Source organism: Gopherus flavomarginatus, chromosome 2, assembly GCF_025201925.1.
Source record: "Gopherus flavomarginatus isolate rGopFla2 chromosome 2, rGopFla2.mat.asm, whole genome shotgun sequence".
NCBI lineage: Eukaryota > Metazoa > Chordata > Testudines > Testudinidae > Gopherus > Gopherus flavomarginatus.
In genome coordinates this window covers 150796122-150818047 of record NC_066618.1, presented here as the reverse complement: position 1 = coordinate 150818047, position 21926 = coordinate 150796122, and the positions used below count along the sequence as shown (strand labels likewise).

General features: G+C 52.2%; 1 protein-coding gene and 1 non-coding gene across 2 annotated transcripts; one reads left to right on the top strand and one right to left on the bottom strand.

The window, feature by feature from the left end:
- Window positions 1-11435: 11435 nt before the first annotated feature.
- LOC127046050 (U6 spliceosomal RNA) lies at window positions 11436-11544 on the top strand. The gene has a single exon (XR_007772915.1). It is a non-coding gene; the product is annotated as a U6 spliceosomal RNA (small nuclear RNA).
- A 3980-nt stretch (window positions 11545-15524) lies between these two features.
- Window positions 15525-21023, bottom strand: LOC127043593 (interleukin-1 beta-like). The gene is made up of 7 exons (XM_050937565.1): window positions 20953-21023; window positions 20246-20313; window positions 19902-19950; window positions 19006-19216; window positions 17823-17993; window positions 17026-17171; window positions 15525-16391 (listed from the first exon to the last, which is right to left on the bottom strand). The coding sequence occupies exons 2-7, from the start codon at window positions 20290-20292 to the stop codon at window positions 16179-16181; spliced, it is 837 nt and encodes a 278-aa protein (XP_050793522.1). The 5' UTR covers window positions 20293-20313; window positions 20953-21023; the 3' UTR covers window positions 15525-16178.
- Window positions 21024-21926: the final 903 nt, after the last annotated feature.

Below are 21926 nucleotides of genomic sequence, written 5' to 3'. Positions count from 1 at the left end.
CCGCTGGTCCCGCGGCTCCACCGAAACCGTGGGACCAGCAGACCCTCCGCAGGCATGCCTGCAGGAGGTCCACTGGAGCCGCGGGACCAGAGACTGGCAGAGCGCCCCCTGCAGCACGACACCGTGCTTGGGGCGGCAAAATGTCTAGAGCCACCCCTGAATGGAGCAGAGCCTGCAAGGCTGGGCCTGCAGAGCCAAAATCCCTAAAGTCCTTACTCAGGGCTGGTCTACCCTAGAAGCTGAGGCCAATCCAGCTGCATCGCTCAGGGGATGAAAAATCCACCCCCCTGAGTGCCATAGTTAAGCCGACCTAACCGCTGGTGCAGGCAACACTAGGCTGAGAGAAGAATTCCCTCCTCTCGGAGAGGTGGATTGACTCCATTGGCGGGAGACCCCTCCGGTCAGCATTGGTATTATCCACACTAAAGCACTACAGCAGCACAGCAGCTGTGTTCCTAGTGTAGACACAGCCTGTGACTCTAACTTTGATGGCAAGCTCCATGGGGCAGGACAGTCTGTTTGCTCTGTGTTTGTACAACAGCTGGCAGAGCAGGGTAATGCAATCCCAATCATCATCATCATGAACACTAATAATTAATAGATTCAAAGTTTATAAAACCACTGTGATCATCTGGTCCGACCGCTAGAATAGCACAGGTCATAGAACTTCTCCAAAATAATCCCTGTCTGGACTAGAGCAGATATTTCAGAAAAACATCCCATCATGATTTAAAAATAGCTATGGATGGAGAATCCACCATGCCCCTGGGTAAGTTGTTTCAATGGTTAATTACACTCACCATGAAGAATGTGTGTCTTATTTCCAGTCTGTATTTGTCTAGCTACAACTCCCAGCCACTGGATCTGGTTTGACTTTTCTCTTCTAGATAGAATAGCCCCCTATTGTCAAATTTCTGTTCCCCATGTAGGCACTTATACATTGTGATCAAGTCCTCCCATAACCTTCCCTTTGTTAAGATAAATAGATGGAGCTCCTTGAGTCTCTCACCGTAAAGCAGGTTTTCTAATCCTTTAATCATTCTTGTGGCTCTTCTCTGAGCCCTCTCCAATTTACCAACATCCTTCTTGAATTGTGGGCACCAGAACTGGGCACCGGATTCCAGCAGCGGCTGTACCAGGGCCAAATCTGGAGGTGAAATAATCTCTTTGCTCCTACTCAAGATTCCCCCGTTTATGCAGCCCAGGGTCACCGATGAAATAGGCTGTAGCCCACAAAAGCTTATGCTCAAATAAATGTGTTAGTCTCTAAGGTGCCACAAGTGCTCCTGTTCTTTTTGCGGATACAGACTAACACGGTTGCTACTCTGAAATTAGCATTTTTAGCCACAGCATCATACTGGGAGCTTGGGTTCAACTGATTCTCCACCATGCTCCCCTAGTCCTTTTCAGAATCGCTGCTTCCCAGGATAGAGTCTCTCCTCCTCTTGTTGTGCAAATATCTGTAACATTTAGTGTTCAAATGAGCCACTATGGGCACATCATTAGGTCTGAGCTGTAGCTCTGAGACAGGTTTGCAATTGGAGGGTAGACATGGTTGATTCTGATTAAATCTGTGTCTGCGCATCACAGGGTTGCTGATTAACCAGGCCAAGGACAGTGTGTCACTCCTGGTGCATGGGTATCACAGCCAAGCACCATTGCAACACTATTTTGCTTTGCAGACAGGAGTGCTTAATCGCAGCTGTATAACCAATAGTCAGGAAGGATGGCCTAGTGGTTAGAGCACTAACCTTTTACATGGGAAAACCAACTTCAATTCCCTGCTACTCTGTGGTCTTCTTATATGACCTTAGGCAAAGCCATTTACTCCTCAGTGACCATCTGCACAATGGAGATAACAGCCCAGACCTGCCTCTTGGGGGTATGGGAGGGAAAACTACATCCAAAGCCTGTGCCATGCCCTGTGATGTTATTTTAACAAAGCTGGTCAGGAAACCTCCTTCCAAATGCTTTTTCCATGGGAAAATTTTGCTTTGATTGATTTTTTCTCAATTTTCCCATCAAGGGAATGGCAATGAAATACTGCATCATGGTTCATGTTGCTATTCATATGTTATGACATTCTGGGGATCACCCAGACCAGCAAGGGGGAGGGGGTCAGACACCATCTGCCTGCGTAAATTGGGGGGTCTTAATGCTGGGTTGCTATGGGTGAGAGCTCTGACACCAGTAGCTGACCTACAAGCATCGTGGCCTCACCCTCACTTCCACCAGCCTAGTTATTCCTAGCAGAGTGACCTCTGCTCCAGAGTCTCCTCTGATCCATCTCCCCGAGTTCTTAACTAGCAGTCCTCCGGATTTCTCCCCTCTGGTTCAACACCCCCCTGGAACCTGCCCTTAATTACCAGCTCATTCTGGGACACTTCCACACAGTTTGCACCCCAAAGACCTGTCTGGGAGTAGAAACAAACAAAATGTTTATTGAATAGAAATAGCACAGCTTCCGAGATGAAATGGTGCAGAAAAGCAGACAAGTTACACAGAAAACAAACGTATAGATGCAATCTCAGGCTTTACACTTCTACATTGGCTAAATTCCCTGTTCTAATCCAAGTTAACTGGGGCCTCTGACCAAGTTCCCAACATGCCCTTGGTCCTGGAAAGGATCCAATGTTTCATGGACAGCACCCATGCCACTTAAACACTGCCCCCCCCCCTTCTGGATAAAAAAACCTTTCCGGCGTGATGAGTCATGACTCATAGTTATTCACATCTGGGGAAACTCTCTCCTTTTTTTAGTTTATGGAGACTGGGGTTTTCTCGTCAATGGCGTTCCATTAACTTCGAGTCCTGTAACTGGTTTTGTGGGAGGTGCCCCTCCTTGCCAGATGACTTCACCCCCTTAGTAGGCGATGATACTGTAGTTGCATCACAGCAACTTTGTACACACATAAACACATGTAGTCATGGACATTCTTAGATGTGGTATATCTTGACTTTAATAAGGCTTTGTTATACTGTCTTGCATGACCTCATAAACAAATTAGGAAAATGCAACATAGATGGGGCGACTATAAGGTCGGTGCAAAACTGGTTGGAAAACCGTTTCCAGAAAGTAGTTATCAGTGGTTCAAAGTGAAGGTAGAAGGGCATAACAAGTGGGGTCCCACAGGGATCGGTTGTGGGTCCAGTTCTGTTCAATATCTTCATCAATGAGTTAGACAATGGCATAGAGAGTACACTCATAAAGTTTGTGGATGATACCACAAGTATCACAAGGGTCGCAAATGCTTTGGAGGATAGGATTAAAAGTCAAAATGATCTGGACAAACTGGATAAATGGTCTGACGTAAATAGGATTAAATTAAATAAGAACAGGATGATTTAGTTGATGTTGGTCCTGCTTTGAGCAAGGGGTTGGACTAGATGACCTCCTGAGGTCTCTTCCAACCCTGTTATTCTATGATTCTAAGGACAAATGCAAAGTACTCCATGTAGGAAGGGACAATCAGTTGCACAAATACAAAATGGAAAATGACTGCCTAGGAAGGAGTACTGTAGAAAGGGATCTGGGGGTCACAGTAAATCACAAGCTAAATATGAGTCAATAGTGTCACTCTGTTGCAAAAAAACCCAAACATCATTCTGGGCTGGATTAGCAGGAGTGTTGTAAGCCAGACTTGAAGTCATGCTTCTGCTCTACTCCACACCCATTAGGCCTCAACTGAAGTAGTGTGTCCAGTTCTGGGTGCCACATTCCAGGAAAGATGTGGACAAATTGGAGAAAGTCCAGAGAAGAGCAACAAAAATGATGAAAGGTCTAGAAAACATGACCTATGAGGGAAGATTGACAAAATTGGGTTTGTTTAGTCTGGAAAAAAGAGAAGACTGAGAGGGGACATGATAACAGTTTTCAAGTACATAAAAGGCTGTTACAAGGAGGAGGGAGAAATTTTTTTCTCATTAACTTCTGAGGACAGGACAAGAAGCAATGGTCTTAAATTGCAGGAAGGATGGTTTAGGTTGGACATTAGGAAAAATTTCCTAACTGTCAGAGTGGTTAAGCGCTGGAATAAATTGTCTAGGGAGGTTGTGGAATCTACATCCCTGGAGATTTTTAGGAGCAGGTTAGACAAACACTTGTCAGGGATGGGTTAGATAATACTTAGTCCTGCCGTGAGTGCAGGGGACTGAACTAGATGACCTCACGAGGTCCCTACCAGTTCTATGATTCTACAACCACAGCCTGTATTCAGATCTCCTAATGACCATCAATTTCAGAACATTACAAGCTTTCATTGATGAGGTTCTGAAACTGATGGTCATTAGGAGGTCAGTATACAGGCTGTGGTTATGAATGTATGCATGTGTGTACAAAGTTGAAGTTGTAATTGTGATTCAATAAGCAATTGAATCAACTGGTTATTCTTCGCCGTTCAGACACACTGTTCTCCCCTTAGGGTGTTTGAACCCTGATTGTCATATATACATGCGCCAGAGCTGCTACAGTGACTCATGGGAGTTGTAGGTTGCACAGGTGCCGGCTTCTTCCTTGCCCCAGGGGTGCTCAACCCACGCTATGCACCACACCACCCCTTCCCCTAAGCCCCCACCCCTGCCCCCCCTCTTCCTGCCCCCAGTCTGCCCCAGGCCCTGCCCCCACTCCACCACTTCTCCCAAGCCCCCACCCTGCCCTGCTGCACCCCCACCCCACCTCTTCCCACCTAGTTCCAGCCCCTTCCTGGAGCGCACCCCATCCCCGCTCCTCGTCCTCCCTTCCAGTGCCTCCTGCATGCCACGGAACAGCTGATTGTGGCACGTGGGAAGCACTGGGTGGGAGGGGGAGGAATAGATCAGTGGGGCCACTGGTGGGTGGGAGGTGCTTGCGGGGAAGAGAGGGGGAGCTGTGGAGCACCCATGTAGTTGGACCTATGGTAAGTTGTCTTATGTCATACCCCTATTCTGCTCTATGCGCCAGGCTCCTTGACTGGACTACAGCTCCCATGATGCACTGTGATCTCTGGTTGAATTAATGTGGTGCATCATGGGAGTCATGTCCTCATGGTGCCTCATGGGAGATATAGTTAGCTGGAGAGCCCAGCCCATAGGGAAAAAAGGAGGCATGAGGCACTCCAATGCCAAATCCCATGAGGCACTGCGGCAGCTCAGAGGAACACGGATTAGTGGCAAACTAGACTGAAACAAAATGTTTCAACGTTTGTGAACTGACATTTTTTGGAACTTTCTGCTGGGTGCAAAATTTTGATATTTCAACTTTTCACCTTAATTAGGGATGAAAACAACTATAGGTTTTCCAACAGCTCTGGAAATCAGTTTCCTTCATTCTCTGCCTAGCTGGACATTCCATATTGCATTGCTGGGTTGCTCTGTGACGTCTTCTGCTGAGGCACAATGGGAGACCCGCCTGGATTTTCCCAGAATGCACTGGTACTTACACACAACAAAGTCAGGCAGCGTGAGTTCAGCATGCAGGTGCTGGGTGGTACTGGTGACCTGTGCTGCAGTGGAAGTCAGACGAGATCACTCTTCTGGGCTTAACCTCTCTGACTCTGAGCGAGGTCAGTGTGTATGCACAAACTCGGTGACACTGGGCTGTGTTCAGAGAAAAACTTGCATACATGGGTGGCAAGTTTGTGGAAATTTTGGTGGTGCCCAGAACCCACCCCCCAACTCTGCCCCCCAAACTTCACCCCCACCTGCCTAAGGCTCTGGGAGGGGGCTTGTGGGGGGAGGCCTGGGGTGCAGGTCCTGGGATGGGGATTAGGGTGCAGGAGGGGTGCAGGCTTTGGGATGGAGTTTGGGTGCAGGCTTTGGGACGGAGTTTGGGTGCAGGCTCTGGGCTGGGGGTGGGGGCGTAGGAAGGGGTGAGGGGTGCAGGTTCTGGGAGGGAGTTTGGGGGTGGGAAGGGGTGTGTGGGAAGGGGGAGGGAGTGCACGCTCTGGGAGGGAGTGCAGGGGTGAGGGCTGTGGGGCTGAAGATGAGGGGTTCATGATGCAGGAGGGGGCTCAGGGCTGGGGCAGAGGATTAGGGTGCGGGGGTTGGTGAAATATTGTACAGATGCCCCCTCCCTCCCTCAAACTCTGCCTCTCACATTTTGACTTTGTAAAAGTGTCTTCTGTCAGTTTCTGTGTCTATATGAAATCACTGCAGCTCCTTTCTTTTATACAACGTGCTGAGTTGCTAACTCCCTCCCAGAGCCCACATGTCTGCACCCCCTCTGGAACCCCAATATCCTGCCCCAGGTCAGAGCCTGCACCTCTCGCTCAAACACCCTGCCCAGTACAAGGGCACTGTTTATAAACCGAGAGCTGCCAGACCGGCAGTGTCCAGCCCGGCCCTGTGCTGCCATCATGCTTCTTCCCCTTCGGTGTGGGCCCATGCTGCCCCATGCTACGCCCCTGCCCAGCACCCCTCTGACTCGCTACGCCCAGTGCCACACCATCCAGAGACCCTCCCCACACCCCCCTGCCCAGAACCCCTCTGACTGCCTACGCCCAGTGCCACACCACCCAGAGACCCCTCCACACACTCCTGCCCAGCACCCCTCTGACTCCCTACGCCCAGTGCCACACCACCCAGAGACCCCTCCACACACTCCTGCCCAGCACCCCTCTGGCTCCCTACGCCCAGTGCCACACCACCCAGAGACCCCCCACACACCCCCGCCCAGCACCCCTCTGGCTCCCTACGCCCAGTGCCACACCACCCAGAGACCCCACACACACACCCCTGCCCAGCACCCCTCTGACTCCCTACGCCCAGTGCCGCACCACCCAGAGACCCCCCCAACACACCCCTGCCCAGCACCCCTCTGACTTCCTATGCCCAGTGCCACACCACCCAGAGACCTCACACACACACACCCCTGCCCAGCACCCCTCTGACTCCCTACGCCCACTGCCACACCACCCAGAGACCCCCCCACACACACCCCTGCCCAGCACCCCTCTGACTCCCCACGCCCAGTGCCACACCACCCATAGACCCCCACACACCCCTGCCCAGCACCCTTCTGACTCCCTACGCCCAATGCCACACCACTCAGAGACCCCCACAAACCACCATGCCCAGTGCCCTCCCAGACCACTTCCCCACCCACTCAGAACCCCCTCACAGATCCTCTCACTGCCTAGTCACCCCCTAGCTGAAGACCCCCCACAGCCCTTCCACAACTGCACAGTGCCCTGCACTTCCCCACCCAGAGCCCCCCCACAGATCCCCTCACTGCCCCACCACCACAACTGCACAGTGCCCCGCACAGACACCCCACACTTCCCAGTGCCCCAACACACACAGATCTCTCCACGCCCCCACTGCCCAGCATCCCCCCAGACCCACTAGAGACCTACTGTCCCACACCCAGTGGTGAGCTGAAGCCGGTTCCCACAGCTCCAAGAACCGGTTGCTAAAATTAGACCTCCATGGAGAACCGGTTGTTAAAGGGCCAGGAGGTGGGCAAAGAACTCCAGTCCACAGGCTGGACCCAGGACCGGTGCTAGTGTTTTTAGTGCTCTAGGCGCACAGCCATTTCGCCGCCCCGCGCGTTGGTCCGCGGCTCTGCTGGAGCTGCCACAGTGGTGCCTGCGGCAGGTCCACTGTAATCGCCTTCCACCCCCCCCCAGGCAAAATGCCGCCCCCCAATAATCCTGGCGCCCTAGGCGATTGCCTAGGCCTCCTAAATGGAAGCGCCGGCCCTGGCTGGACCATCCTGTTGCTCCCAGGATTCCCAGCTAGGGAGGCGGAGGCTGAGGCTCCCCGGCCCTTCCCCCGCTCCCTCCACCCCACCCCGCTGCAGCGTGTTCAGCCACCGGCATCAGCTAGGCAGCTCAGCTGAGCTTGAGAATGTCGTCCTGCTGCCGCTTTTTGAGAGGCCTGGAAAGGTGGCGGGGATGTGTGTGTCCTGCTGCAAGCTCCAGGGCTGGCCAGAGGGGAGGGGAGGGGGCAAGTGGGGCAACTGGCCTGGGCCCTGGAGGGGCCCCCGGCCCCACGGGTATGTCTCCCCCCGCCCCGGCTCCCCAACCTTAAATCAGAACTTTTTATAGGGAACCAGTTGTTAAGATTTTGGCAGCTCATCACTGCCCACACCCTAACCCCCAGCCACAATAGCCAGCCCTGATAGGAGGTGACTGTGTCTGCCAGGCTGAGCTGGCAGCGCAGCCAGAGCTGGTCTTGGGGCAGGAAAACTCCGGCCCCTGGGGAGTGGTGCAATCAGCCAGGCTGGAACACAGCCTACCCAGGCCAAGCTCCCTCAGGACCCAGTTGAGCCTCTCCCCACCCCCTACTGTGCCCTGTGACTGGCCGAGACTGGCCCAGCCTCTGCACCAGTCCCAGGTGGCTCTTCCCCCAGGGAGGCAGGTGGGGCCCCACTGGTCCCAGGCAATGGAGACAACTCAGAGCAGGAGCATTGCTGGGGAGCAGGGCAGATCCCTGAGACATGACTCCCGAGATCCCACCCAGCCCACCCACAGCCGTTGGCCCCGTGGCCACCAGCCTTGCCGAGCACACACACACACACACACCCCTCCCTCCCTGCTTTCCTATCACCAGTTATGTTACTACAGGATGAAATGTAGACATCCCATAAAATAGCTAGTTCCACATTGTTCTTCAGACCTCAGATCACTGAAATGCAGCTTGGCATTTGAGATACTGTATGACTGTAGTACAGTTTGCTACATCACAGAAACCTTCCTCTCTCCAAGTTTACACCCCACTACACCCTTTAGCAATAAAGTAACCATTAAACAGGTTCTGAATCAGTCGTCTTTCTTCCCAATTTAGTTTTAACAACAATGCTGCAACGTAAGTAGCTATGGGAGATGACAGTGCAACTACTAGGTATCAATGGGGGAAAAGTGTGCTAGTAATGTCCGGGATATACTGGTATGGCTGGCTTTAGGCCAATTCAACCAATTCCCCTGAATCAGGCCCTGCCCCGGTTCGGCGTACCAGCAAGAGTGAGTGCGCTGTACTGGGGTGGCCCGGCTTCCCCAGGGGGCAATTTAAAGGGCTTGGGGCTCCCAGCAGGGGCTGGAGCCAGCCCTGCACCCCCTGCCCTATCTCCAGCCAACCACCCCTGCTCTGTCTCCAGCCAACCCCTGCCACACACCCCTGCCTGAAGCCAGCCGGTCCTGCACTCCTCTGTCTCCAGCCCTGCCAACCCATGCCACAGCCCCCTGTGCCCTGCCTGAAGCCAGCCAGCCCACCCCACCCCACACACCCCTGTCTCCAGCCATCCCTGCACCCCTTGCCCTTAATTTAGTTGTTTAGTTTTTTATCGTTTCTGCATTGTAAGGGGCCCCGGACATATGTTCGGAGGGGGCCACGTTCTTTGTTGCTACGGCCCTGGCGGGGGATGAGGGTGCTGGCTGGTGCTGAGGGGTTCTTGATACAGGAGGGGACTCAGGGCAGAGGGCTGGGGTGTGGGGTGAGGGCTGTGGGGCTGAGGATGAGGGGTTCATGATGCAGGAGGGGGCCCAGGGCTGGGGCAGAGGATTAGGGTGCGGGGAAATGAGGGTTGGGTCTGAGGATGACGGGTTCATGATGCAGGAGGGGGTTCAGGGCTGGGGCAGAGGATTAGGGTGCAGGGGGATGAGGTCTCTGGCTGGGGTGAGGCTTTTGGGGCATTGGAGAGGCTCAGGGCTAGGGTGGAAGGGCAGGGTAGGGCAGCCTGCCTTGCTGTTAGTGAATGGCGAGCGCTAGGACCCTGGGACAGCAGACAGCAGTTCTGCCAGGAGCCGTTCTACTCTGGCAGGCCTCGCGCTGCTTCTGTCAGGCAGGGACGCGGCGCTGGAGGGGGGGGAAATGCAGGGGGAGAGGTGGCAGGCGGGGGCTGGGACCTGCTCCAGGCAGGGACTCGGCGCGAGGGAGGCCCGCGGGGGCGGGGCCCGATCCAGGCAGGGCAGGGGGGAGAGACCCAGCTCCAAATATTGCTGGAGCAGGGCACCCGGCCCTGAATATTCCTGGTGCCCAAGCACCTCAAATGTATATAACCTGCTGCCTATGTTTGCATAGACACAACAGTGTATTGTAACAGGCAAACTCTTCTTTCTGTCGGAATTGGGGGCTTCCAAGAACATCAGTGTTTCAAAATGTATAAACTTACCAAGGGAGAGATCCCTGGTAAGTTTCACCTCTCAGATAAAGGCAGAACATCCCATGGCTGGGACATGAAGGTAGAAAAATTCAAATTGGAACTAAGGTGCAATTTTTTTTTTTTTTTAAGAATGAGAGTGACTGGCCCTGGGAACAAACTACCAAGGAAAGAGAGTTCAGATAGTGGATGGCTTTCAAATCTAGCAGAAAAAGGCATAACAAGATCTCAGGGCTCGAAGTTGAAGCTAGAGAAATTCAGACTAGAAACAAGGCACAGATTTGTAATTAACCACTGACCTGGATGTGGTGAATTCACTGTCCTGTGAGGTCTTCAAAGACTGGAAGCCAGGCTCTAACTACAGTTCATTTGTCTGGCTGCAGGAATCACTGGGCGAGGTTCCTGGGCCTGGGTCACTCAGAGGGTCAGCCCACAATGGCCCTTTCTGGCCCGGGCCATATTCCCGTTTACATTAGGGCTGCTTAAAAAGGCCTGAGTGCAAAGGAGCAGAATGAGTTTCTAGCTATTCTTCAGGAACAGGGACGGAACGATCTGTTCAGAATGATATTCCCTGTGCTGTTGGGCAATTCCATTCCCTGAAAAGCCAGCGTTCCAGTACCCATGGAGCTCTCCGCCTCGGGAAATTCTCAGGTGGATGCATCTGGTCAGGTGCTGAGCGACACAAAAGGACACCAAGGGCCTTTCCCGGCTAAGCAATCTAAGCAAAATCCGCGGGGCACAACCAGCTCCGCAGCTCAGTAGTTGGGGCATATAACAGGCAGCAGCAGAAGTGGGCTCACCTCCCAGTGTGACCACTCAGCTCTGTATGGGCAAGTCACTCCTCACCACGCCCCCTGTTGTCTCTTTAGACTCTACGTTCTCCCAACTATCCCTTGCTATTTGTCTGTACAGTACCTAGCACAATGGGATGGCAATCTTCAGCAGCATCGTATTTGGGCTCTTGGCCAAAATAACACACCCCAGCCGGCCTCTCCTCTCTCATATACCAGCTGCACGCCATGCACCATTGACACCTGGTTTACACTGGTGTAAGCGACAGCAGGTCCAGGCCCAACAGAGTTAAAAAGCAATAAGCTTCCACGTGTCAGGGAATCCACAGGAGTCAATAGCTTCTCAGACCCCAGAGGTTGTCTAGTCCAGTGCCTGCACTCAAGGCAGGACTAAGTATTATCATGTATGACCACACTGAGAGGATGGGTTTCTAGCTCCGTCTAGTGTAGAAAAGGGTTATGATTCTGCTATTGCTCTCAGCTAAGGTGCATAGACGACCTTAAATATATAGTTTAAACACAGCACGGGCTCGTATTTTTATTACTGAAGGTCCCCATAGCAGCACCATGTACCCAGTTCGGCAGCACATATACTAAAATTGGAACGATACAGAGAAGATTAGCATGGCCCCTGCGCAAGGATGACACGCAAATTCGGACTTGCTGCTACCTCCGTTTCCCCTTCTTAGGCACCCCAATAACTTCAGCCTGTGTTGAGCCACGCCCCTGCTTGGGGGCAGGGCAGGGCACTGGGTTGATTAACCAAGTTCACCAGGAAACACAAGCATGTCCCGTCCCTCTCCCCCAGCCTTCCTAATGGGCTCCCACCCCTTGGTGCGTGATGCCTACCCTGTCCCTGCTGAGGCTCAACGTTCTCCACACTCCAGACTTCCTAGCTGGCTCCTGCACCCCCAGGTCCTCAGCCAGGAAGCTCCAGACAGTCTCTGTAGCGTAGCACAGCTTATGCAGCCCTCCTGCTTCTATGTGTCCCTGCCTGCTCTTTGTCGAGCAGCAACTCCCAGGGCTTCCTGCCTGGAGTCTCCCCACTCTCCGCAGGCTTCACCAGTCCACCCCCAGCCTGATTTTAACCACAGGACCCGCCAGGACCCACCTGCCCTTAAAGGGCCAGTCACCCTGTGACAGGCCTGGGTGCAGAGCCTCTCACTGTTGGGGGTGGGAGGGAAGCCCCCTGAGCTGGCCTCTCTGCACACTTCTTGCGTGTGTGGTTCAGGTAGGGGGCAGGTCTGGGAGCATAGCCAGGTGTCTAGAGGTAGCTCCCCACTTGGGGATCTCTCGTGCCGTGTTCCAGGTGGCTGCCCAAGATCTGCAGTACGGGTTCCTCCCCAGCATATGATGCAGCCAGCATAGAGCCCTCGGTCCCCTGATTGTCGGAGAGATTGTGCTGGAGTTGACGTAGCAGGAGAGGTGTAATCTTTTAGATGGCTGCCCTTGGATTCGAGTGATGTGAGGGTGAGGGAGTGCCCCATCTAACTGCCAGGAACAGGAACATAATGCTAGAAGTGAAGCCAGGCAGGGGAGAAGGTGTGAGATGGAGGGGAAATGAATGGACTCAGTTCTGCTTCTAGATGGGAAAAGATCAGGTCTGAGAACATTGTGACGTTACACTCCATATTCTTTATGGAAATATGCTTATAAGATGGATATGACAGAACTGAGATGTACTTTATTCAAGATGGCTCATGTAAGGTATCATTGGAAAGCTGCTGATTTACTGAATGTGATTATCCAATTTGTATGCATTCCTGTATCTGAAGTTAGGAATATTGACTATGTATCTGTATTTCAAATGGGTTACTTTGGGTGTCACTCCCAACTAGCCCTTCAGGTACAACAATGAGAAAGCCAGACAGTGCTTAATGGCCCATTAGCAAAGACAGTGGTCTGTAAAAGAGCTCATTCTTCAGCCTACGAGCAATGGCTGCCACAGCCCTGCAGAGACATGGGCCTGAGTCACCTGGTACTGGGTTCTCCTCCTCCCCGTTTGGAATGCCAGTGTTTTTCCACTGGAAGATAAAGGGTTCCTTCCTTACACAAAAGCTATATAAGGCAGGGGAGTGACTTCACCATGGCTCTCCTCTGCCTCCCCACCCAAAGAGACACTGAAAAACATCTGGAAGGAAGAACTGAACTGGGGGGAGAAGGGTTGAGCCCAAGCTGGAAGGGTGTCTAGCCTGTGAGTAATAATATCCGAGGTCTCAAGCTGCAGACGAGTCTTTTAAGACTTTCTGCAATCTGCCTGTAACAATATCTAGGGTGAGAAATTACTGAACCAATTTCTTTAGTGAAACAAGCTTAGTTTGCATGTTTTGTTTTATTTGCTTAGTAATCTGCTTTGTTCTGTTTGCTATCTCTTTAACCACCTTTTGTAGTTAATACATTTATTTCTAGTTTATAATATAACCCTGTTTGTGTGATTTATAATTGGGGCGTGGGAGAGGGTGAGGGGAAGAGACTGTGCATTCTTTCCACCATTGAGGGAGGAGGCGGATTTCATAATATATCTTTGGGTCTGCACTCCAACGGAGGTGAACACCTGAGTGCTGGGGCAAGTCCTTTAAGCTGGGTCTTCCCAGAGCTGATTTCAGTGTGCCTGTGTGTGTGCTAGAGGAGGCTTAATAGCCTGGCTCAGCAAGCCAAGTAAAAAGATGCCCATGCTGGCAGAACAGGCAGGCTCAGTGGTAGTCCAGCACATCAGGTGGCATCTTAAAGGGGGGCAACTCGCCACAAACATGCTTATCACTTGGGCTAATCATGCAATGTCCTCCCCCCAGCTCATCAGTGGGAACCGAACTGGAGACAAGCAATGCCAAAAGCACCTGCTTTTAGCACTGGAACTAAAGGAGTAGCTTCATTAGCTCCCTGTAGTAGTAGGCTAATATTTTCTTGGTGCACCAGTCACTCTGCAGTGACATAGGGTGCTTAGTCAGCGCCTGACACGCAGGTATCCCCTTTTAGTTAGTGAATCATTGAGGAATTGATAATGATTTCTACAAATTGATTTGAGATGAATCAGTATCGTTTGGACAGATGATTTTCAGCTCTTGGCGAGTGGCTGTTTATCCAAATCATTTGGAATTGTTCCTACACCCTGGCTGGATGACTGAACTATTTGAAACAGAAAAGTAACAAATAGCCAATTGTCACAGAGTCCCCGGACGATGGTCTGGAACTGCTCCCCACAAAGCCAGTCAGGACTTTGGGGAGCCTCCTCTCCCTTGGAGCAAACTGTCTTCAGGGCAAGAAGCTCACACGGCTTCACCTTCCTGGGTCTGACCTTGGAGCATTCAGCATAAGCCCCTCCGTGCGCTTCTCACAGCGAGTCCGCCCAGGCGGGGTCCTGGGGAAGCCAGAGGGTCTTGCACCCCCACTTCGCAGTCAGATGTGACTCTCAGCCAGCCAGTAAAACAGAGGTTTGTTAGATGAGAGGAACACGGTCTAAAACAGAGCTTGTAGGTACAGAGAACAGGATCCCTCAGCTGGGTCCTTTCTGGGGCCCAGCGAGCCAGACAACCCCGTCTGCCCTCACTTCCCATCCCCAGCCAGCTCCAAACTGAAACCCCCTCCAACCCCTCCTTTCTGGCCTTTGTCTCTTTCCCAGGCCAGAGGTCACCTGATCTCTTTGTTCACCTTTAGCTATTCCCTTGCGGGGGGAAGGGCCCCAGCCATTTGTTGCCAGGATACAGAGTGTGGCCATTTATGCACACTGGAGACTTAAGAAATGCATAGGGGAAACTGAAGCACCCACACAGTATTCAAAGGAAACGTTAAGAACAGTCCCACTTCATCACACCAATAATGAATTTTTCAGTAGGGATTTTTGGCTGTGGAATCATCTGTGCTAAAATTCCCCAAAATTCACCTTCCAGGAGCATTTTGACAGCTGTCCAAACACGCACAATTAGCAAATGCTAGAACTCCATGAAATGTGGCAAATCCTTCATTTGGCACATTGGGCTGTATTAGTAGGAGCATTGCCAACCGATCGAGGGAAATGATTATTCCCCTCTATTCGGCATTGGTGAGGCCACACGTGGAGTAGTGCGTCCAGTTTTGGGCCCCCAACTATGGAAGGGATGTGGACAAATTGGAGATAGTCCAGCAGAGGTCAATGAAAATGATTAGGAGGCTGGGGCACATGACTTACAAGGAGAGGCTGAGGGAACTGGGGTTATTTAGTCTGCAAAAGAGAAGAGTGAGGGGGGATTTGATAGCAGCCTTCAACTACCTGAAGTGGGGTTCCAAAGAGGATGGAGCTCAGCTGTTCTCAGTGGTGGCAGATGACAAAACAAGGAGCAATGGTCTAAAGTTGCAGTGGGGAAGGTTTAGGTTAGATATTAGGAAACACTGTTTCACTAGGAGGGTGATGAGGCACTGGAATGGGTTACCTAGGGAGGTGGTGGAATCTCCTTCCTTAGAGGTTTTTAAGGTCAGGCTTGACAAAGCCCTGCTGGGATGATTTAGTTGGGGTTGGTCCTGCTTTGAGCAGGGGGTTGGACTAGATACCTCCTGAGGTCTCTTCCAACCTTAACATTCTATGATTCGATGAAAATAGCTGGTAATCTGGATTTTCTTTGACTTCCGGTCCGACCCAATTTGTTGACCGCCATGCACACAGGCAACAGAAGTTACAAGCAGAATAATGCGATCACCCGTACAGGTTTGTTTATTAAAAATCAGCCCGGCAATATTAAATTAGTCAATAAATAAATTCCAAAAATACCCTCATTTATAATTAACATGTTAATAGAAGTCACCAACACTGAAATAGAGCAATTTAATCTTGTATTGAAACAACACAATAGCATTTCTACAGAAAAAAAATCATGCTGCATGATGATGACCATTCCTCTGTCTCTAATATTTATATCATTTAATGTATGTGTATATTAGTCTGAGAGCAAAACGACTGAAGCTGTGGAAGGTGGGAGAGAAGAGACAGCCACCAAGATAAGCCTCTAGTAAAGAGGGCTCTAATATAGAGCTCCCATGCCAGTAAGAGGTTAATTCTAGATGCTGGGGCCACTGGCCCATGCTCTAGGATAGGGCAGGGCACAAAGCAAACAGAAAGGCACAGTACATACATGTTAGAGACGTGTTACAATCACGTCTCTGAGCCGTGAGCAGGGGCGGCTCCAGGCATCAGCACACCAAGTGCGTGCTTGGGGTGGCAAAATGCCTAGAGCCGCCCCGACCATGAGCCAGGACTCACTCATAAATACAACTGTCCCCCATGTACTTAGTACATACAAAGATTCTGCTGAAACCGGTAACTGCCGGTTTGGGATGAGCACTCAGTACTTGGACTGAGTGAGGAAGAAGTTGGTGATGAACACTTCTCCCAGCCGGTTGGTGATGCCGACTGGCTGGTTGTTCTGGGGAGAGGTGCAAATGTACCAGCCGCGGTGGGTGGCCGACTCGAACTGGGCTGTGCTCTCATTTTCCACCTTGTAGAAGATGAAGCGCTCCAGCTCGGCTCCATCAACGTCCTTCAGGATATCGGCCTCCTGTGGCACAAAGGGAGGCCCGGTTAGAAAGAGAGGCCAGAGGAGAGAGCTATGCCAGGCCTCTCTTTTTAACCAGATCTAGCAGGAAGAGCTCTCCTGGTTCCCACTCCAGTGCTCGACCCATTGCCAGGGGAGGAGGAGTGGGCAAGGAGCTCTGAGGCTGGGATCCACAGATATCCAGTGCTGCTGGAGGCTGGGAATGTCCCCCAAGCAGCCTGGGATTCTGCTAGTTCTCGCCCGGGGGAAGGGAGACTTGGAAGCAATGGGTTTGGGTGCTGGGTGATCCCACAGCCTGTGGGGGCCTGATCAGAGCCAGGGTGAGTCCCGGTCCGATCTGCTGCAGGAGCTAGAATCGAGCCCAGCTTGTGCATCATCCACAGAATGATTTACTAAGCTTTAGCTTTATCGCTGGGGCTGGTGCATGAGGCAGATGGATCCCCGCTCAGCTTGCAGGGCCCAGTGGTGGTTTATAGGGCTGGCAACTTTGCTGCGGCCCTGCTGTGATGGAAAAAGGATGCCACAAGCCCTCCTCTGAGCAGAGACCCACTTTACTTCCTGAGCAGGCGGCTCTTGGTTTCTCAGAAAGCGAGTGGCGAGACAGATGCCAGAGCCCGGAAACCCCCAGCCTCCTAACCTCCAACTGCAGCATCGGTTGCTGGCCATTGTGCACACAGGACAGATAGAGACTTCTCCCCTTGATGCCCAGAGCGACCGGAAACCTCATGGAGCTCTGGTTGCTTGTGCCGCTTTTTGGTCTGTAGAGAGCCATGTTTATCTTCACTGCAAGATGGGGGAAAATACGGAATCAGCAATGGCACAGAGAACAGCTGTCTGCATTCTGCGGGGAGAGATGCAGCCAGTGCTGGGAGCTAACTAGGGAAGCCACTCCGCAGGCTGCCTTGCCACGTGCTCAGAATGTCCTGGGCCAAAGCCATGCAGTGTACGCCCCCGGGGGTCTCACTGGGGGCTTGGAACATACGAAAGGTCAGATTCTCCAATCCGGTGGCCCCGGGTGGAAATCAGGGACTGGAGTGCAGGATTCAGACCAGCTCCTTTGGCAGATGTGAGGAGCAAGGAGTTCAACAGAGAGGAAGGACCCTCTTTTGGGACTGCCGGGGGCCCACCCTGGCCTTTAATAAGGGACTGGCATGGTGTGGCTGTCTCTTTGGTTGGCCTTGATGTTCTCAGGGCCAGTTCAGGTGGGAAACCAGACCTGTGAAAACTGTTCCAGCCTGGAAACTTGATCAGATCAGGTTTCTCAGGGAGCTCCTGGTATCACCCAGAATAGAAATAATGTAGCCCAAAGACGGATGAGCAGAGTGCATGGGAGAGTACCAGAGATTCAGTTCCTTCACTGGGGGAAAGTCAAAGGTTTGGCTAGCATTTTGGGCGAAGGTTTGGGCTAACACTTGGGTATCATCCAGACCTTACCTTGATGTCTGATGTTGGGGCCTTGCAAATGCACAGCCACCAGGTGGGCGGGAGCCTCCAGCTTGAAGCACTTCTGGTCAGTGTCCCGTATTTCGTAGGAGATGGATCTGAAGTAACGGTAAATGGAATCCACTGTGTGGGTAACATTGTGACTCTCAAATGAGATGGTCTCTGAAAACAAGAACAAGTACCTAAGGGTTAATACCTACTCCCATTCTCTGAGCCCACGCTCGCCTCTCCTGCACGTGGTCCCCAGAGTGATTCAGAGTGCAAGGAACTGATCGGTGTGTTTGTGATTTAATCAACACTGCCAAGCTATCTGTCACAGGCCCCGTACAGGTAACAGCTAATGGGGATTCCCTCTTTTCCTTAGTGGCAGGGCATGTGCTGTGGGGCCAGGGGTTGGAGTCCTGCTTTGCTTCTCAGTGCAAAGTTCCTGGCAGATGTGAATTTGCTGCAACACACAGTTAAAGTATTTGCTCAGAGCCTGGGGACTGAAGAGCTGCCTCTGACCCACAGCAACGGGTGCCTTTTCCTGACTGTAGCAAAAGTACATATTGGCCTCCCCTTTCCTATTCGAGGTACTTGACCTCTCACCCTTCCAGAAACCAGGTCTCATGCACCTGGTGCTCCTGCTGGGAGCCAGGAGAAATGAACTGGTAACAATCAGACTCTGCTGTTCTCACCTATCGATCCCAAAACACTTGATCATCAGCTCCATTGCACTGGGGAGAAACTAAGGTTGAGCAAGGGGAATGCATTTGGACAGGTCTTGTGTTTAGGGCACTAGCCTAGACCATGGCAGACCTGGGTTCAGTTCCCTGCTCTGCCACTGACTCCCTGTGTGACCATGGGCATGTCACTTTGTCCATCCGTGCCTCAGTTCCCCCAAGCGTGAAATGTGGAGAATAGGCTAGCCTCACAGGGGTGCTGTGAGATAAAGGCATTAAATATTGTGAGGGGCTCAGGGCCTCACCTAACTTGCATTGATTTCAATACCTTTGGGGATCTGGGCCTTAGACAATCTGGTGTCATATAAATGCCTTTGGTAGCTCTGTAGCTTGAGACTTGACCCCTGGTGCACAGAGCTGGCTTTAGTGGGGCTCCGAAGCCCCTTGTGTGTCCCCCTCAGGCCCAACCCTTGGATGAGGTCACTTAGCTCCAGGGATCCCCCAGGCCGTACCGAAGACGGTGTCAAAGATGCCTCTCAAATCATCGTCCGTGAAGGGCCTCGCTTTCGATGCCTTTTTCATCTTCTCTATGGCAACCACCAGCACCACGGACCTGCGGAACACCTTGCGAGAGGTGTCCTCCGTGAACTGCAACTGGATGCCCACGTCGCAGGCTGAGCAGCTCTGGGACAGGGAGCAGGGTCTTGGGTCTTGGTTGGAGCTCTATGGGCAAGGAAAAGACCGTGAAACAAGCTGCTGCCCCACCCTCCTGTAAGAGCTACTTTAGCCCCTGCAGCCACAAAGTCTGAGCCAGGTTCTTCCCCCTCCATGAGGCGGGTCCAGTGGTAGGAATCTCCTCTCAGACCCACCCCAGGGTTCCTGTCAGTGCCTGTTCTGTGCTGAGAGCACCCTTGGGCAACAGTGCAACTCCTCTGATACCAATGGGCCATGAACCGCAGCTCCTCCTGCCAGTGAATGCCCTGCCCCCTACTTTCCCCCAGCAGGGGACAGGAGAAGCGTCTGCCAGTGTCCCTCAAGATGTCCGCTAGATTGACGGCTCCAGGGAGACTGGTCAAACCATCCCCCAGCCACTTGCCACCTGCCTGGCCAGCACCACCACTGCTTGCAAGCCAGCCTCCTCCGCTTTCCCCCAGAGGGTGGGGGCTGAATGATGAGGGGATGCTAACAGCAGGTAGCCAGACAGGCCCAGGGTGAATGCCAGCTGCTGCTGGACATGCTTTTGCTATAGCCCAGTCGTGAAGTTTCACTGAGCCAGACATTCCATGGCCCCTAGATCCAAGGAGGACACTATCTCTCATCAAGTGGGACCTAACTGGGGCCTGACCCCTCTTTCACCAGCGTATAAAATCCCCAGGAAGGGCTGTTGGACTGAGAGGCTGTTCCTTACCTTCCCCAAGTAGGGGTGGCCGACTTCGTAGAACTGTTCATCGTTCACACTGTAAGTGAGGGACAAACAAACAAAGCCAGTTATTCCCCGGAGAAGAAATTCTACAGCAGTTACAGGTTCAGGGACGAGTGGCGAAGGCATTTACACTTATCGTAAGCTAAGGAGACTGAACAGTACACAGATTTTCTGGCATTGCTATGCTGGTTTGGGCTGTAGCCAGCCTTAAGCGGTACCTAGGCCTCATGCTGTTTCTTTGCATTGGGCTGAATTTCACCCTGAAACTCCAGCAAGAATCCCCAGCTCTGAGACCCTAGAACACAAGGAGTCAGTAAATCCAAGGTTACCTGCAGAACTCCATCAACTCCTCCTGTATATCAGGAACGGCTGCCATGGCTGCTTCTCGCTGTGAAACCTGAGGAGGAAAAACCAAAGATGATTACCCTTGAACCCTGTGCACCTCCAGCCAGCCAGGAAGAAAGAGAGATTGTCTCCTAACATACAGGCCACTGAAATTAGTCAGCCGTGCGTTCCCTTACGCCACTGCTGAATCTGCCCTTGCAGCAATAAAGCCAGGGAGCTGGTGGCAGAACACCTGGAAACAGGAATATTTGTTGTAACAATAGGGTGATTTGATATGTTTGCCCCTTTGATACTACGGTGAAAAGAGAAATAGATCTGTATCTGGGTGAGAACTTATTGTGAAAGCAAGCAAGCCAGCAGGATCGGCTGTAGATCAATTGATCGATCAAGGATTGATAGATATTGCATGCCAACTAGTCTTTCAAAGCAAATATTTGTCAGAGATGCCTAGCGCTTGCAACTCCCAATGATTTCAGCTCAGCACCTCTGAGAATCAAGCTGTACCTGAGTTCAAAGCCCCAGTTTGCACCACCTATTACAAAGCTTTTCTAAGACAACATGCCCTGTACTCCTATATGCCTCCACTCCAGGTGAGGCTGCCTCATAAAACAGCAATGCTGCTGCTCAGGAACTCCCAACCCCAAGTGCCAGCTCGATATTGCCAGCTGCAAATGAACTCTGAGCACAATACCTGTGTGATGTGTGCCGCCGGCCCTTCCTACTGGAGGACTGTTCTCTGTCTCTCTGAGTGTCTCAGTGTCGATTGCTTCCTCATAGCTGATGGAGGAGCAAGTTATAGAGGGCAGAAGAGGAAGAAGGCGTTGCTTAGCTGGGAAATTCCCCAGAGAAATGGGGACGTAAAGATATTTTTGTAAATTTCACAAGTGGGTGAAGTACGTGAAAAAAGGAAACTCAGTGATCAATACTGAGAAGCTAACCTGGCCTGGGAAGAAGACCCCCACAAAGGAGCATGCAAGTGAAGGATGAAAACCCTGCACTTCAATTCCACAAGGTCTATGTCCCACAAAAGTCCCGCTTCAGCCCTGTGGACATATGTGGGACATAGACCTTCTACTGTCTCTCCACCAGAGAGTGAATTCTGCCCCAAGGAATTTCATTGTGGCCTAGGTGAGCCCTCAAGTTTCCTCCCAGTCCAAACCAGGAAGATGATAAGGAAGCCATCTAACTTCAGTTGTGGCAAGCTCCTGGAGTCCTTTCCCTGCTAACGTTTCTATTCCCAGAGAGCAGAGCCGGTGCAACCATTTAGGCGACCTAGGCAGTAGTGGCATTTGGGGGGTGCCATTTTCTTTGGCAGCGACTGTGGCAGCCGGAACTTTGGCCACCCAGGTCGCTGCCGGCATTTAGGTGGAGGGAGCTGGGGCAGGGGAGCGTGGGGGGGCACCTGCAGCAAGTAAGGGGAGGGGGCAGCACACAGGGGAACTCCCAGCTCCAGCTTACCGCTGCCCCGCCTCCTCCCCAAGCATGCTGTGGCCACTTCACTTCTCCCGCCTCCCAGGCTTGCAGCGCCAATAGGCTTAGGTGCTGCAAGCCTGGGAGGTGGGAGAAGTGAAGCAGTCACGGTGTGCTTGGGGTGCTCGTGCTTGTGCACGGAGCAAGGATGAAAGCTGGGGCGGGAGGGGTGCCTCAAGGCGGAAGGTGGGGTGG